The 14,953-nt window shown below is 47.3% G+C and overlaps 2 protein-coding genes across 5 annotated transcripts in view; both read left to right on the top strand.

Annotated features, from left to right (window-relative positions):
* The window catches only part of LOC139346628 (disco-interacting protein 2 homolog C-like), a 39,058-nt gene extending 32,508 nt beyond the window's left edge, over positions 1 to 6,550 (top strand). For all 4 annotated transcript variants that reach the window (XM_070985801.1, XM_070985800.1, XM_070985802.1 and 1 more), the window contains 7 exons: positions 631 to 801; positions 927 to 988; positions 1,076 to 1,133; positions 2,978 to 3,052; positions 3,691 to 3,865; positions 3,955 to 4,078; positions 4,429 to 6,550. In XM_070985801.1, coding sequence (XP_070841902.1) covers positions 631 to 801; positions 927 to 988; positions 1,076 to 1,133; positions 2,978 to 3,052; positions 3,691 to 3,865; positions 3,955 to 4,078; positions 4,429 to 4,681 — 918 coding nt within the window. In that variant the 3' untranslated portion in view covers positions 4,682 to 6,550. The remainder of the gene's footprint in view (positions 1 to 630; positions 802 to 926; positions 989 to 1,075; positions 1,134 to 2,977; positions 3,053 to 3,690; positions 3,866 to 3,954; positions 4,079 to 4,428) is intronic.
* Positions 6,551 to 8,528: 1,978 nt separating this feature from the next.
* The window catches only part of LOC139346903 (vasoactive intestinal polypeptide receptor 2-like), a 24,649-nt gene continuing 18,224 nt past the window's right edge, over positions 8,529 to 14,953 (top strand). Inside the window, exons 1-2 of the mRNA XM_070986269.1 lie at positions 8,529 to 8,630; positions 14,832 to 14,931. Coding sequence (XP_070842370.1) covers positions 8,574 to 8,630; positions 14,832 to 14,931 — 157 coding nt within the window. The 5' untranslated portion in view covers positions 8,529 to 8,573. The remainder of the gene's footprint in view (positions 8,631 to 14,831; positions 14,932 to 14,953) is intronic.

Below are 14,953 nucleotides of genomic sequence, written 5' to 3'. Positions count from 1 at the left end.
ACATGATCAATAATAAAATCAGATTCTGTCTTTCTGGAGAAATCCTCTGTAGGACAGGAAGTGATGTCACTTTGTGGCGATTTGTCTCGTGCTCACTTTCCTCGGCCTCCGCGCTCGTCCTGCAGCTGAATGTGCGTCTAACTGAGTGTGGCCGTCCTCTGTCCCCCGTCCTCAGCGGTAATAAACTCACGTCTGTCTCCGCCTGCTCGGCCTGAGGCCGCGATGAGCGCTGAAGTCACCGCCGCCTCTGATTGGTCGCTGATGGAGGCTGCAGTTAATTTTAGTGATTATCGTCTTTAAGTCTCCATGGAGACTGAAAGCTGAACACGCAGTGAAGAGTACAAATGTTTCTTATTCAGCACACACACACACACACACACACACTCACACACACCTTTGTATCTGTGGACTTGTGAGGCCTCGCTGATGTGAGTTAGCTCCTCTTTTAGTTCTTAGTTTAAACCTAAAACCAGGTCTAAATCCTCAAACCTGCCTTCTTTCTTCAGGGAGAATGAAACCTGATTTTTACCTCCAAAGACCTCCAACTCGTCTGAACCCTGTCCATGTGGGACACAGCTGACGTCCACAGACAGACACACTGACCTCATTTCTTGTCCCTCTGTGGTCCAGGCTCGGGGTCTGGACCTGTCCCGGGTCCGGGCCTGCGTGGTGGTGGCGGAGGAGAGGCCCAGGATGTCGCTCACGCACTCCTTCTCGAAGCTGTTCAAAGACCTCGGCCTTCACCCGCGGTCTGTCAGCACGGCCTTCGGCTGCAGGGTCAACCTCGCCATCTGCCTGCAGGTAAACGGGCGGCGGCTGCAGAAGCCTGACAGGCTTCAGACGAACCGCGGCAAAGAAACGCGTCAACAACACGAGAGATCTGAGCAAAGATAACGCGCTTTTGTCTGTGTTGTGATTGGCTGCAGGGCACCTCGGGACCGGACCCCACGACCGTGTACGTGGACATGAGAGCGCTGCGACACGACAGGTACCAGAGTCTGCGCCGTCCGTGTCACGCCGTCATTTTCCTGCTCCTCAAAGCACCAAACGTGACGTTTCCACATGTGTGTTTCAGGGTTCGGCTGGTGGAGAGAGGCTCTCCTCACAGTCTGCCGCTAATGGAGTCCGGCAAGGTGAGCGTGCCTCAGCGTCAAGTTTCCAGCTCTGAACTGACCTGCTTCCCAAACGGAGGCGGTCAGACATCATTTTAAACCCCCCCCACACAGCAGATGCACGCTCACAGCAGATTGAATGACAGATCGGACTATTTCTGCGTCCTCCCACGTCCAGTGAGTCAAAGCAGGCAGCAGCTCTGAGTCCTGCCTCAGATCTGAGGCTGACGAGAGGACCGCATCACGTCTTCAGACCTGAAGACGCCCACTGCGGACCCGCGCTGACGTCACCTGTCGCTGTGTCCACCGCCGCTTTGAAGCCTCCATCCAGAAGTGACCATATTTGGAATCGGCGCTATGATTCTGTTCTGATTGGATCCGACCGGCAGCGACTTCGATCAGCCGTGAAGCAGACGCTGCTGTGACGTCTGTTCCCCTCTCGCTGAGGTCGTCTGGACGCATGTGACCACATATCATTTACAGTGGAAACGCTCGTGTCCAGATGCTAGCTGTTAGCTAGTTAGGCTGGTCACATGCTGACAGATGGTGAAGGAGGAACATTTCATAACCTGCAGAATATGACTCGCCCACAGTCAGAAGGCGGCGGTTTATTTACAGAGCTCGTTCAAACCGTCGAGGTTAACGTGACGGCAGCTCGCAGTTTGTTTCTGTTCACGTCGTCAGCAAACATCCTGTAAGACCTCCAATAAGAGACGCGTGATCTGATGTGTTCGCCGTGGACGATGACGGTTAAAACGCTTCAATCTGAGCCGTTTGTTTCCTGCTGTCAGTCAGATTATTGGAAACAAACATAAACGTAAAGAGATCAGACACACTGAGCAGCTCGTTCATCCATCATCCAAACAAGCTTCAGTCATGCTTTCAAATGAAAGGAATGAAGGTAAGACGCAGCCGTCGGGGAAACAGCTGCGTTTGACGAAGTCCGTCCTCTGATGAAAACAAGAAATGTCCTGTTTTTGCAGCAAAGTTCTGCTTCTCTGAACACTTTGTCCTCCTGCAGCTCTTCAGATCTGCTGCTTTAATCCAGCAGCAAATTACATCGTTCTCGTCTGATTGCTGAGCAGCTCTCCTTTCAGTTTCATCACAGATCTCTTAGCAACAAGCTGAACTCCATCAGCGAGGTCGACACACGAGAGGCGACCTGAGAGGAAGGAGGAGGCGGTTTGTGTTCACGGGTTTCAGAAGTTTGTCAGAACAAAAGAACATTTCCTCACATGGAACTGAAAAGTTATGAAATGACCTGATGCTACACGATGCTACGTGATGCTACACGATGCTACGTGATGCTACATGATGCTACGTGATGCTACATGATGCTACGTACATGAGAGCTTCACCTGCAGCGCCACCGTGAGCTCGACGGTCAGCTGCTGGACGCACTGACCTGAGATCTGCCTGGTCACTTTAACACCTGCAGAACTGGCTCAAAGCTTCCCATCAGCCTCAGCTCGCAGATGCTAGCATGCTAACACGCTAAATGAAGACGGTGAGAATCACACCTGCTAAACTTCAGCGTGTTAGCTTTGCGAGCACTTTAGCGAGGGGATGTTAGCATTTAGCTCACAGCGGTGAAGCTTGAAAGCAACTGAAGGATCTTTTCCTGGAGCTCGACGAGACGTTCGTGTCTCTTCTTCCCCCACACCAGCACACGGAGAGGACGTCGTGTTTGAGGCCGGCCATCGATCAGCTCGCCGTTCGCTTTGACTCACCGTATGTGGGAGGAGGAAGGAGAAAGCGTCCTGTTCGCCAGGCGGTCCATCTTTTCTCTGATGCTCGGTGAACACTCTGCGGTCGTGATGCGTTCACTGCCTCAGCTGATTTTAAACTGTGCCTTTATGTTCCAGATCCTGCCCGGAGTTCGCATCATCATCGCCAACCCGGAGACCAAAGGACCGCTAGGAGACTCACACCTGGGAGAGGTCACAGATATGAACCACTGCTCTTCTTCTTTGGTTTTTCCTGCTCAGTTTCCTGCTCTTTCTTCCTCTTTTTTGTCTTTCTCTTCTTGTTTTCCTCAACTCTTTATTTTTTTATACTTACCATATCTCTTCTTTCCTGTCATCTTTTCTTTCTGTCTGTCCCTCTTTGTCTCTTTGTCCCCTCCTTCCCTCCGTTACATTCCATTGTGTTTATTTAGCTGACACTTTTTTTGTCCAAAGCGTCTCACAGTGAGTGCGTTCAGCCCTCAGCTGTCCATCAGACACGCTGACCTGCTTCAGGTGACGCGCTTAGAACCAATCAGAGAGGAGGAGGTCGGGCAGCAGACGTCTCTCTCCTGAGTGTCTTTCTTCTCCTGAAGTCTGATCTTTAATTGAGCTGCGCTGTCAACCTTTATTCCTCTCTCAATTTGTCCTTTTGCATTATTTATTTATCTCCTCAACAGAGAATGGAAGAGTTTTACCTTCGATCGATTTTTAGATTTATGGTCTGAGAGTCTCAGGTTCCTTTTCCTGGACAGTCGTTCAAAGTCCAGCAGCATCGTAGGCCTGAGAAGTGTTCCAGGACGTGGTCTCTGTCAGCGGGACGTTCTGTGGACTGTCTTCTGTTCCTCCTGCAGATCTGGGTCCACAGCGCTCATAACGGCAGCGGATACTACAGCGGTTATGGCGAGGAGGTCCTCCAGTCCGACCACTTCAACTCCAGGCTCAGCTTTGGAGACACCCAGACGGTGTGGGCCAGGACCGGCTACCTGGGCTTCCTGCGCCGCACCGAGCTCACCGACGCCAACGGAGGTGAGTTTCCCGCCTGGCTGCGTCCCCTCGGCTCGCCATCTCCCCCTGCCGCACCAACACGGCCTCCGTCTTTGTGTGTCTCCCCTCAGAGAGGCACGACGCTCTGTTCGTGGTGGGAGCTCTGGAGGAGGCCATGGAGCTGAGGGGGATGAGGTACCACCCCATCGACATCGAGACCTCCGTCATCCGCGCCCACAAGAGCATCATGGAGTGGTAGGTTTGGTTAAAGGAGACGAAGACCGAGGCTGTCCAAACGTCCGTCTGACCTTCGAACTCTGCAGCTCCACTTCAGCCTCTTTCAGTTTTGCTTTCATGCCGTATTTTAACATATTCAATGACTTTATGTCACTAAAAGTAGCAACACCGTGATGTAAAAGTACATTAAGAAAAAAAATCTGCTTTCAGCATCTCAGCTCAGTGATAATGCAGGAAAATATTCCCTGGTAGTGTTACATTAGTACTGTAGTATTATGTAACAGAGTACATGAAGTCTCTCTGGAGTGTGTAGGTCAGGTGTGTGCTGCTGCCCCCTGCTGGCTAAAAACAGCCAATGTCCTCTTCAGCGCGGTCTTCCCCTGGACCAACCTGCTGGTGGTGGTGGTGGAGCTGGAGGGCTCCGAGCAGGAGGCCCTGGACCTGGTTCCCATGGTGACCAAGGCGGTGCTGGAGGAGCACTACCTGATTGTGGGCGTGGTCGTGGTGACGGACATCGGCGTCATCCCCATCAACTCCCGCGGCGAGAAACAGCGCATGCACCTCCGCGACGGCTTCTTACAAGACCAGCTGGATCCCATCTACGTGGCCTACAACATGTAGCCTGAGTGTGTGTGCGTGCGTGCGAGTGTGTGTGTGTGTGTGTGTGTGTGAGAGAGAGAGAGCTAGCATGCGTCTGTATGCCGTGCATATCGCCGTTGTTGTTCATTTATTTCCCCAAATCAAGATGTACTGTATTTTTGAACCTGCTATGGTGTGGTCCTCAGTCGTCCCTTTCCTTTAGAGTCGTGTTGTGCCGGTCGGCTGATTGGCCGACTGATTGATCGGCTGATCGCTTCGCGGCGGTGCGATCGTTTTTGGGTTTTTTTACGCCCCCGTTCGATCTCGTGACCGTTTCAGGAGCTCGTCACTGTAGAAAGCCTTAGGGGAACACTGTGCGTGGCGTTTTCAGAGGTGTCAGGAGGTGAAAGTAGACAGAGATACTAGAGACCGTGTCTGTCGTCCAATCAGAAAAATCTGTGGAGTTATTACAGTTAGAGCAGGGGCAGCCAGATTACTGTACAAATATAAATACTGTACATAGACATAATAATCTATATGGAGAGGAACCTAAAACACGATGAGGTGTAGTAGCCCCTATATGCAGCTCTCTCCACCTGCACCCTGTGTGTGTGTGTGTGTGCGTGCGTGTGTGTGTGTGCAGAGTGTGTGTCTCTGTCTGTGTGTCCATCCTGTGTCCATGTGTGACGGGGACATTTTACGTAGTTTTAATGTGATCCACACAGCAGATTTTATCCTGAGACAGTGAAGGTCCAACGTGAGACAGCAGCAGTGTCCTCAGTGTCCAAAGCGTCTCAGAAACAAGTCCATCAGTTCAAGTTTTGGACAGCTGAAGGACAACAACAGCCTTTGTCTCCTGTGACCTGTGGGACTATTTTAAGGCAAAAAACACCACAAACTTAAGTAGGATGTAAGTGCAATGTCTTTAAATAAAGTTAATTTAAAGGGAAAAGCAGCTGAACTCCTGCAGCGTCCAAAGCAAAGTGCACTGTGTGAATATAAGAAGCCTAAAGGGAGTTTATGGGACGTCTGAGGGGGCTGAAGACTTTATCCACTTCAGTCAGAGAGGAGGTGAAGGGAGGCCAGGTGTGACAGAGGAGGGCAAACATCTGTCCGAGCTGCAGCGACTCCTCAACGAAGAGACCTGGGTTTAATCAGTGAGGTGGAGGAGTCTTCACCTTGCTGCTCGCTGCAGGTTCAAACAAACTTTGTCGACGTCATTTCGAGAGTTCGCCGTTCCTTCGCGTCCCTGTGATGACGCAGCTGATGACGTCACCTCATCGCTCTTCTTCTTCGTTTGTCCGTCTCGTTGTCTTCGAGCTTCTTTTTACCAGAAGAAAAGAAAAAACTTTATGCATATCACAAGTTGCTTAGTGCTCGTTTGGCTGACAGCAGTTTGGGTTTGTGGGTAGCAGCGTAGCGGCCATGTTTCCGTCCCTGTGTGTGTGTGTGTGTGTGTGTGTGTGTGTGTGTGTGTGTGTGTGTGTGTGTGTGTGTGTGTGTGTGTGTGTGTGTGTGTGTGTGTGTGTGTGTGTGTGTGTGTGTGTGTGTGTGTGTGTGTGTGTGTGTGTGTGTGTGTGTGTGTGTGTGTGAGAGAGGTGGAGGATGTTCGATAAGAAGGAAATCCCATCAAACCCGGAGAACTCGTCTGTGTGTTCAGGGCTGGATGGGAGAGAGAGCGTGCACGGTGTGTGTGTGTGTGTGTGTGTGTGTGTGTGTGTTACGTGTGTGTGTGTGTGTGTGTGTGTGTGTATATTGTATGTAAATAGTGTTGATTTTGTACGGTACAAGTGTGTGTGACTTGTTTTGTACACATGATAAAAAGATTAAATGACACTTTTATAAGAGCCTGCTATTGGCTCACCGTCACACTATACAGTGCAATAAAGTGCTTTGATTGGCTAAAACTCAGACTGGTTTTTCATTATAATTATTATAATTATTGTTATTATATTATCACGTGACCAGTTTGTCTCCAGTGACACGTTTTGAACAGGATGTTCTGCAGGAAGAGAAACCACAAACACCGATAATTAAAAATGTTAATTTATCACATTTTGTCCATAAACATCATTCGAGCTAAACGCTAACATCAGCATGCTCACAGGGGCAATGCTAGCATGCTAATGTGTAGCAGGTATGATGTTTGTTAGCGTGCTAACTGTTGCTAATGAGCAGAGCTGAGGTCGGTGGAAATGTCTTTAGTTCTGCAAAGTTTTGGATCAGAATAAACACCATGAGCACGATGATTTATTATTGATTATGATTATTGGTTTTCACACGCAGTTAAAAATATAAAGTATGACAATTTACAGTTTTAATATTATGAAAAAACAAGAGTTTGTAAGATGTTTTCAGCAGCTGGAGACGTGACAAATACAATAAAACTTTATTTAAAGATAAAACTTATCTGGCATCAGTCAGTGGAAACATCTTATTGTTTAATTTCTTTTGCCCAGCCTGAGATTCACTTCCTCTTCCTCTTCCTCATCCTCTTCCTCTCTGATGCTTTGGCAGCTCCCAGTTGTCCCACAGCGGACTGGTTTGACTGGTACATCATGTGACCAGTGTTTACAGCGTTGCTCATGGCAGAGCAGCAGATGGACGAGCCGGCGGGAAAGTTTCTTTCTTTCTTTCTTTCTTTCTTTCTTTCTTTCTTTCTTTCTTTCTTTCTTTCATCTGTTTCTGATTTCCTGATCAGACTGAAGCTCTGCAGTAAAACTGATTGATGACCTGACGTCAGAAATGGCTGAATGATCCGTGGGGTCAGACTCAGGTGGTTTCAGGTGATGGATGGAGTTTCCTCTCGTCTCTGATCCTCCGTCCTTTCATCTGCCTCGAAGCACATTCATTAAACGTGGTGAAGGTTTCTGGTTTGTTTCAGTCTTCTGTCACACAAGCATGAAAAAGGCGTTTAGAGCTCAGATGAAACAATGTGATGGTGTCAGTGATGGAGGAAAGCTCTTCAGCTCTTCACTGAAGTGAAAGTACCGATAACACAGTAAAAATACTGCAAAAATAATTTTAAAAAACACGTCATGGTTTCAGAAGATTTGCTGCTCTTTGAATGCTCTGAATGATCTGAGCTTTGGACTAAACAAACATGGTTCGGTGTCACTTTGTCTCATTGTGACCACATTTCTCACTCTTTTCAGATCGTTTCCAAACCAAACAATCAATCGATTGATGGAGAAAATGATCAGCAGGTTGATCCAGAATGAAAAGTTTCAGTCCTTTAAAACAGTTGAACATGAGCTCCACCTCAACCAGCTCCAGCAGTGAAATCCTCAGTAAAGTCATTTGATTGATTCTCACCTGGTTATTGGTTCAAGTTTGGGACCGCTGGAGCTCGAGGACCCCTGAGGGCCTCAGGACCACAGCTTGAACCTCAAATCCTGGACCCCCTCATCTTATTGTACTGGCTGTAGTTCTGAGTTCAGCCACGCGGTGTCGCTGCTGTTATTTCATATTAAAACACCAGCGCGCTCCTTCAGGTCTGTCGGCGGGAGCGCGCACGGGTCCGGGGTGTCTCCTGACAGACGCATGTGACGGGGGCGCGCACTTGTTAGAAAGTACAGAAGGACTGAACCGGACCGCCTCAGTGGACTCGTCAGTCTCGGATCAGGTTTCCAAACGGGGACCAGCTGGTGTCACCTGGACTGTTTCAGGTGTGAACGCGGTGTTTTGTCGCTGCTGCTGGATGATTGGTCGCACTTTGAGACGCGTTTCACGCTCTTCGCTCGCGGTGAATGAATCCGTGCGTAAAGCTGCAGGTCAGAAGCTGATTAACACGCGTCACTTTTGAAACATTAAAACCACAAAGTTCGCCGCCTCTGCGCCGCCTCAGCCCGTGTTTCCCGCGGAGGATGGCGGTCAGATGAGCGCGGCGCTGCGGCTCAGGTGGCTTCAACCCTCCGCTGGATGAGATGCGACCATGTCCTTTACGCACCGGCTCGCGCTGCTCCTGCTGGCCTCCACCCTCATCCACACGGTCAGTCCTGTGCTTATGGTCATTATCAGCAGGCTTAGTGTGAACTTTTCATTAAAAACTGTTATTATTGTTTGATTATGGAGTGAAACAACACGGCAGACCTTTCCAAGAGAGTTTCTGTGGGTGTTTAGTGTGACTCTACAGGATCTGGATGGCGTTTAAAAGTATTTCTGTGAATATCACTCAACACTCTGATCTCCTATAGAGCTTAATATTTAGTTTCAGGTGGCTTCATAGTAAAATGAATCACTCAGTGTTCTTGAAACAGTCACACAGTGAGGCTACATTGATTCTATACTTGATTTATTTCTATTTGCTCTAATGTTCCCACTGGTTTCCATCAGCTCAGCCTCCTCTGCTGCTTTCAGCCTCATTAATTGGACACTGATTGGACTGTAAATCTGCAGCCTGGAAGCTCTTCTGCACAAACAGCAGTGACAACGCTGACTGTTCCTCCACTGTGTGAAAACATTAATTATACATTCACTTTCTGGCTGCTGCTGGTTCATTTTTAATGCTCAAGTCTGATTCACGCTGTTGGCTCGGCTCTATATTTAGTTATCATCTTTTAGGGAAGCTTAAAATCCAGGACTGATCCTTTGTGCAACACCAGACAAGTCTGACTGGAGTGATGATTAACTCAGATGTTACCTCTGTGGAGATGTGGGAAAGGTGACGTCAAAAATCCACTCAAGTCGGAGGAAAAGTGACTCACTAAGGATCTTTGTGACGTGAAACACAGACTTTTCACAGCTGCCCATAAGAATAAAGACAGTCGGTATCCTCATCATCTGTATCTTTTAACACCAAATCTTGGTCTATATGTACGTACACATCAAAGTTTCAGTTGGAGGTGAAAAACCAACATTTTGCAATGAATGATTAGAAATGTAGGCCTTTCTTTGCTTTTGTATTGGCTTTACAAACATCACAGGTTTAAATGTTTGGTCTGTATCTCCATTAGAAACAGGTTTTGAGTCTTTTAAAGGGCTAAACTTGTGAACCAGGTGCAGCCACAGGAACAGGTATGAGGTTAGAGGTATTTAATCACAGGGCAAATAGGATGTAATATGAGCCCGGGCCAAACAGAGGGACCGGAGAGGAAGCTGAGAGGAGGTCTGAGACGGGGGAGCAGGGCTGAGGAGGAGGACGAGGGCCGGAGCAGAGCGGACGCTACAGCAGGATCAGACAGGCTGGAACTGGAAAATAAGAGCAAAAGTGTCTGGAAACGCAGACTGAGGAGGTGCTGCGATGTGCAAAGGTGGAAGAGCAGGAGTCTTTGCGGGAGGTTTGACTTCAGGATGGGACGCAGCTGCTCTGCTTCAGGGTCAGACCAGCAGAAAGAGGAAGAAAGAAAAGAGTAAAACAGAAGGAAACACCATCAAACCGCTGGAACACAGCTGTGAGAACTGCACCACAAACTGAGCCTTTGGTGGTGCATTCAGGGACCATTTACAGCAGCTGTAAATGAGGGTTCAGGCTGTAGCTGTTACTGTTTGTGTCAGTGACTTCAGTTGACGTCTGTGTTGTCTCTGTATGAAGATTAGACACTGGATAATGTTTAACACCTTTTTATTATTACCTCTGAACTTTCTGTCGGCTGAATACATGCATACATTTTATCTGCTTGTCTGTGTGTGTGTGTTTGTGTGTGTAGGTATTACTCTGGACATAAATGTGTGTACACAGTCACATTGTGGGGACCACCTGCCATATGGGGACATTAAGTCCCCGTAATGTCCATCATTAAATTTTAAGGTGAAGGTTTTTGTGAAAGTTGGATTAAGTCTCCAGAAAATGAATGTTTGTCAATGTAATGTCCTCTGAAGTGCTGGAAACACGTGTGTGTGTGTGTGTGTGTGTGTGTGTGTGTTACAGTGGACGTCAAACCTCGGCGTCTGTGCTCTTGTGCTAAAGGTGAACGACTTCCACTGTAAATCGATCGTGTGCAGGACTCTGCTCTCTGTGGGTGAAACCTGTCGTATGAGCTCATTGGATTTATTGTTTGGGAGATAAAGAAACATGAAATGAGAAGATTAAGACTCTGAATTATATTTACACACATTTAAAAAGTGTTAATCACTCTAACCGCGACGGTTGAAGCGAAGCTCTGTGTGCTGATTAGATCCTTGTTTTTGGGTTTTTTAACGTTTCGCTGCAGACTGGCTGCTGAATCCTGCAGAGCGACGTCAGTGAACGGCTCCCGTGTTGACCAATCCTGCTCATCTGTTAACATTTAGAGGCATTTAAAGAGGAGAGAGATGAGGAGAGCCTGATGTTGGCGAGTCGCTGTGCTCACGGCCGGTTAGGAGACACATCCATCATGTTGATGCAGAGGAGTGACGCAGTTTGATTCGCTCAGGCTGAACGTTCACTCAGCTCACTTATTCCTGTTGGAGCTCCGCTGAGAAGAAGTTTTACATGAGCAGTTGTCTCCTGCTGGACTTTAAATGTCCTCTTTGGGTTAGCATTGATTTAGTGATACGCAGGTGAAAACTGGGCTTCATTTGGTGAAACGTTTTGTAGATATTGAAATTCCTCGTTTCAAAACGACAGAGTGGAGTCACTGAAACACTCCTGAAACAGAAAAAAACTTGATTTTTAAACCAAGTTCAGTCCAGTTCACTCTTCTTTGGTGCTGTTAGCATCTGCTGGACTTTTCTGAACATTTCTTGTTTTTTCAGTGACTAGTGAGAATCAATTTGTTGGTTTCGAGGTGCAGAGGTGACAGTTTTTTCTTTTTTTCCCCGACAGACATCTGATCAGCTTACATATAATCTTTGATTATTATTATTATTATTATTATTATTATTATTATTATTATTATTATGTTGTTGTTATTATCTTATTACTATTATTATCTTTGTTTCAGCCTTTGAAAAACTGTCTCCATGTTGAAACATAATCTGTGAAATGTGTGAAATGTAAAGCAGACTCTGGAAAAAGCTTCCACAGCAGCTCTCGGGGGGCCGGGGGTCTTCTTCTCATGCTGAGTGAGAAACTCAGTGAGGCTCATTTTTCTTTTTATGAGCCGTCTTTACGTTTGTCCCCTGGCCACATGGGACAAATGTCATGTACAGTAAATACAGATATGAAATGTAATCCAGCTGCAGCAGAACTCCAGGTTTCTTGCTATTTGTTCCAGATGTGTGCTGCACAAAGACGTAATGTCCAGTTATTTCTCAGGGGACGGTAAGAAAACCTGTCCATTCTCACCAAAGTCAGGATGGTTCAGGTATTATTGTCTGAAAACGTGAGAGCCGTCGGTTCATCGTGCTGAAGACAGATTGTACTTTTAATGTTGGTCAGACTTCAGTGTTTCTGAGTGACTCAGACAAACTGTGGTGCTTTTACTGTCCTCAGGTCTAATCGGTGGATTTTGGATGAAGTCAAGGTCAGACGGGACTCAGGATTACAAACTGGAAAAAACAAATATATTCTTTATTTAAATTTAATCCGCAGCGTTTTGTCCGTAATAGATCTGTGTGTTTCTGTGTGTTTGTGTGTGTGTTTGTGTGTTTGTGTGTATCAGGGCTCATTAGACGGAGATGATGCTGTTTGTTAGACGGCGGTGGATTAAATAAGATCAAACGGTTTAACCTTTGACCTTTGCTGCGTTCTATTTATAGTTTTTGTTCTGAGAAGCAGAAAATTGTGTAAGGGAAATTCTTCGTGTTGCTTGTTGAGAGTTGCTAATTCTCTGAAGAATTACAGACTCGGTGTGATGAATCAGGTCTCTTTAATACATGCAGCATGGAGGGAAGACGCATGCAGAGTGTTCTCTGCAGATCTCAACATTGTCTTGGCTTTTATACTGTTAGCAGGAAAAGGACAACTGGTTATCACACACACACACACACACACACACACACACACACACACACACACACACACACACACACCTGGTAATCATAAATCTAAAGAACAATGACCATTTGGGGGAGTTCACTCATCCTGTTTCTTTAGGGTTTATACTCTACCATAAACTCCTCAGGTACAGTGAATTGTACCTTCACCTTCCCCCTCTATCCGGTGTCCCCCACTGAATGTCCTTTGATCCTCTTTCTCCCCTCAGTGACAAAGGGCCATAAAGAGTTTTACAATTCATAGACTGATTCCCAGGATTAGTAAATCATCTAATTCCTACAATTGAAACGGGAAAGACAAATTTTTAAGTCCAGAGGAGATCACGGCGCCCCCGTGAGGCGCAGCTGGACGTTACGTCAGCCGTCTTCATCCTGGACCGGGACAGAGTTCTGGAGCCTTTGTCTCGTAAGCCTCCACCTTAAAACTGAAGAATAAAAAGCTCGTTAAATATCGAGGAAACGTGTCTGTGGAAGAATCTAAACCATGAAGCCTGACAGCTTCACAAAGTGTCAGACTTGTTGTTTTCTGCTCTATTTTCTGCTCTTAATAGTGATGTTTGTTTGTTTTGTTGTCAGAGTTTGTTTTTCTGACTGAACAGCTTCAGCTGCTCCCCTGGAAAGCGTTTTTTCCTACCAGCATTGAACGCATCAGATCACCACCAAACTCTTGAACTTTAAATGTGGATTAATCCGCCGCTGAAAATAGTCCCCAGCAGATGCACTATTTCCTCTAGTTTCCTATAGTGTGTGTGTGTGTGTGTGTGTGTGTGTGTGTGTGTGTGTGTGTGTGTGTGTGTGTGTGTGTGTGTGTGTCATATAAACACACTGACAGCTCTGACATGCTGTGAGAGTGGCAGGGTATCTCAGTGTAAACAGACCCCCCAGCACACACCCTCTGGCAGTATATCAATGCAGTCACGCTGACACATGCACTCATGTTGTTTGAGTGTGTTTCTCTTTGTGCACATTGTTCACGCCGCCCTCGGGTTACGCTCTGTTTGTGTGTCCGTCCTTGGTTACCGTCAGCTGCACCAGGACACGCACACACACGCCGGCCTCTGGTTTGACGGTTTGTCCCACAGCAGCAGCATCAGCACAGACGCTGCTAACGAGCTGAGGCTAATTAACAATCCTCTCCTCTTCCTCCGCGCTGCGGCTCAGTGTCGACGCACATCTGGCTGCTGAATACAAAGAGCTTTCCAGGACTTTTGGGTTTCGACGGGGCGACTTTGTGACAGCATCAGCAGCAGAAGTCAGAGCTGGATTCACTCTGTATTTGAGAGGCAGAATGAAAACTATTTGGGATGTGAAATAACAGAACAGGTTTTTTTCAGCCTCACACATCAACGTAAACTTTATTAAAGCTGATAGAAAAGCAAACACGCTGAGGTCGCGACGCCTGCAGTCCCAGTGAGATGTTCATTAAACGTCTACAGGCGTTCTGAAGCCAAACGACGGCAGAGTGGGAACAAACATCAGAAACTTTTCTTGTTGGCTTCTGTTTATCCTCGCTGACAGAAACATGTCAGATTCTGGCCGATGTAGAGCTGCTCTGAACCGCCCTCAGCTCCAGGAAATAGACCGAGCCTCTTCATCTGTGGGAACATAATGCAGGGTGAATATTGTCGGGCGCAAGAGTTCATCAAAGCAACTGTTCAGCAGCGATACATGATGAAGACCTGCTGATGAAGACCATGTGGACAGTCAAAAGCTCAAGAATGAGCCAATAACTGAGTGTTGAGTCAAGTTTTTGGAAGTGAAAGTGTAACAGCAGAACTCGCCTGTGAATCAGCAGGTTTTAGGTTTGTGATCCAGTGATGGTTCCTGCAGGCAGGAAGCTCAGACAGATCATTCAGGATGCTCTTAATGATGCAGATTTCCCAAAATAGACAAACACAGACGTTAAAGCTCACAGCTAACAAACGAACTCCACAGCAGCATTATTTTTCTTGTTTACAAAGAGATTCAGGAAGTTGTCTTGATTATGTGTGTTTGGGGGGGGGGGGGGGGGGGGGCACAGTGCCAGACTTTGAAAACCCCTGCAGGAAGTCGTCACCCTGACTCCACCAGTCCTCGTCCGACTGACCCCGTCACCAAATTTAAACCGTTTTATTTCAGCCTTCGTCTGAGGGCTCGGCGTGGCGGCTGCCGAAGGCTCCTGAGGGAACCTACAGATACAGACGCGTGAACTTTGGTCCAGAAAGCCGAAGCACGTTTATCAAATACCAGCATGTGGCCTGAGACACGTAGAGCCGGGCTGAACTTTTGACTGACGCTGAGGTTTGTTCATGTTGGAGATAATATTCATAATATTTATTTCCTCTCGTCCCGACAGGTTAATGGAAGGTTTCCTCACTGCCAGTTCTACTGGGAGATGCAGAGAGCCAGGAGAGAGTGTCAGACACAGCTACAGCAACAGACGGCTGCCGCCACAGGTACACACACACACACACACAC

Source organism: Chaetodon trifascialis, chromosome 18 (assembly GCF_039877785.1).
Source record: "Chaetodon trifascialis isolate fChaTrf1 chromosome 18, fChaTrf1.hap1, whole genome shotgun sequence".
Classification (NCBI taxonomy): Eukaryota; Metazoa; Chordata; class Actinopteri; order Chaetodontiformes; family Chaetodontidae; genus Chaetodon; species Chaetodon trifascialis.
Note: the sequence above shows the minus strand (reverse complement) of the source record. Positions and strands in the feature narration are given on the sequence as shown.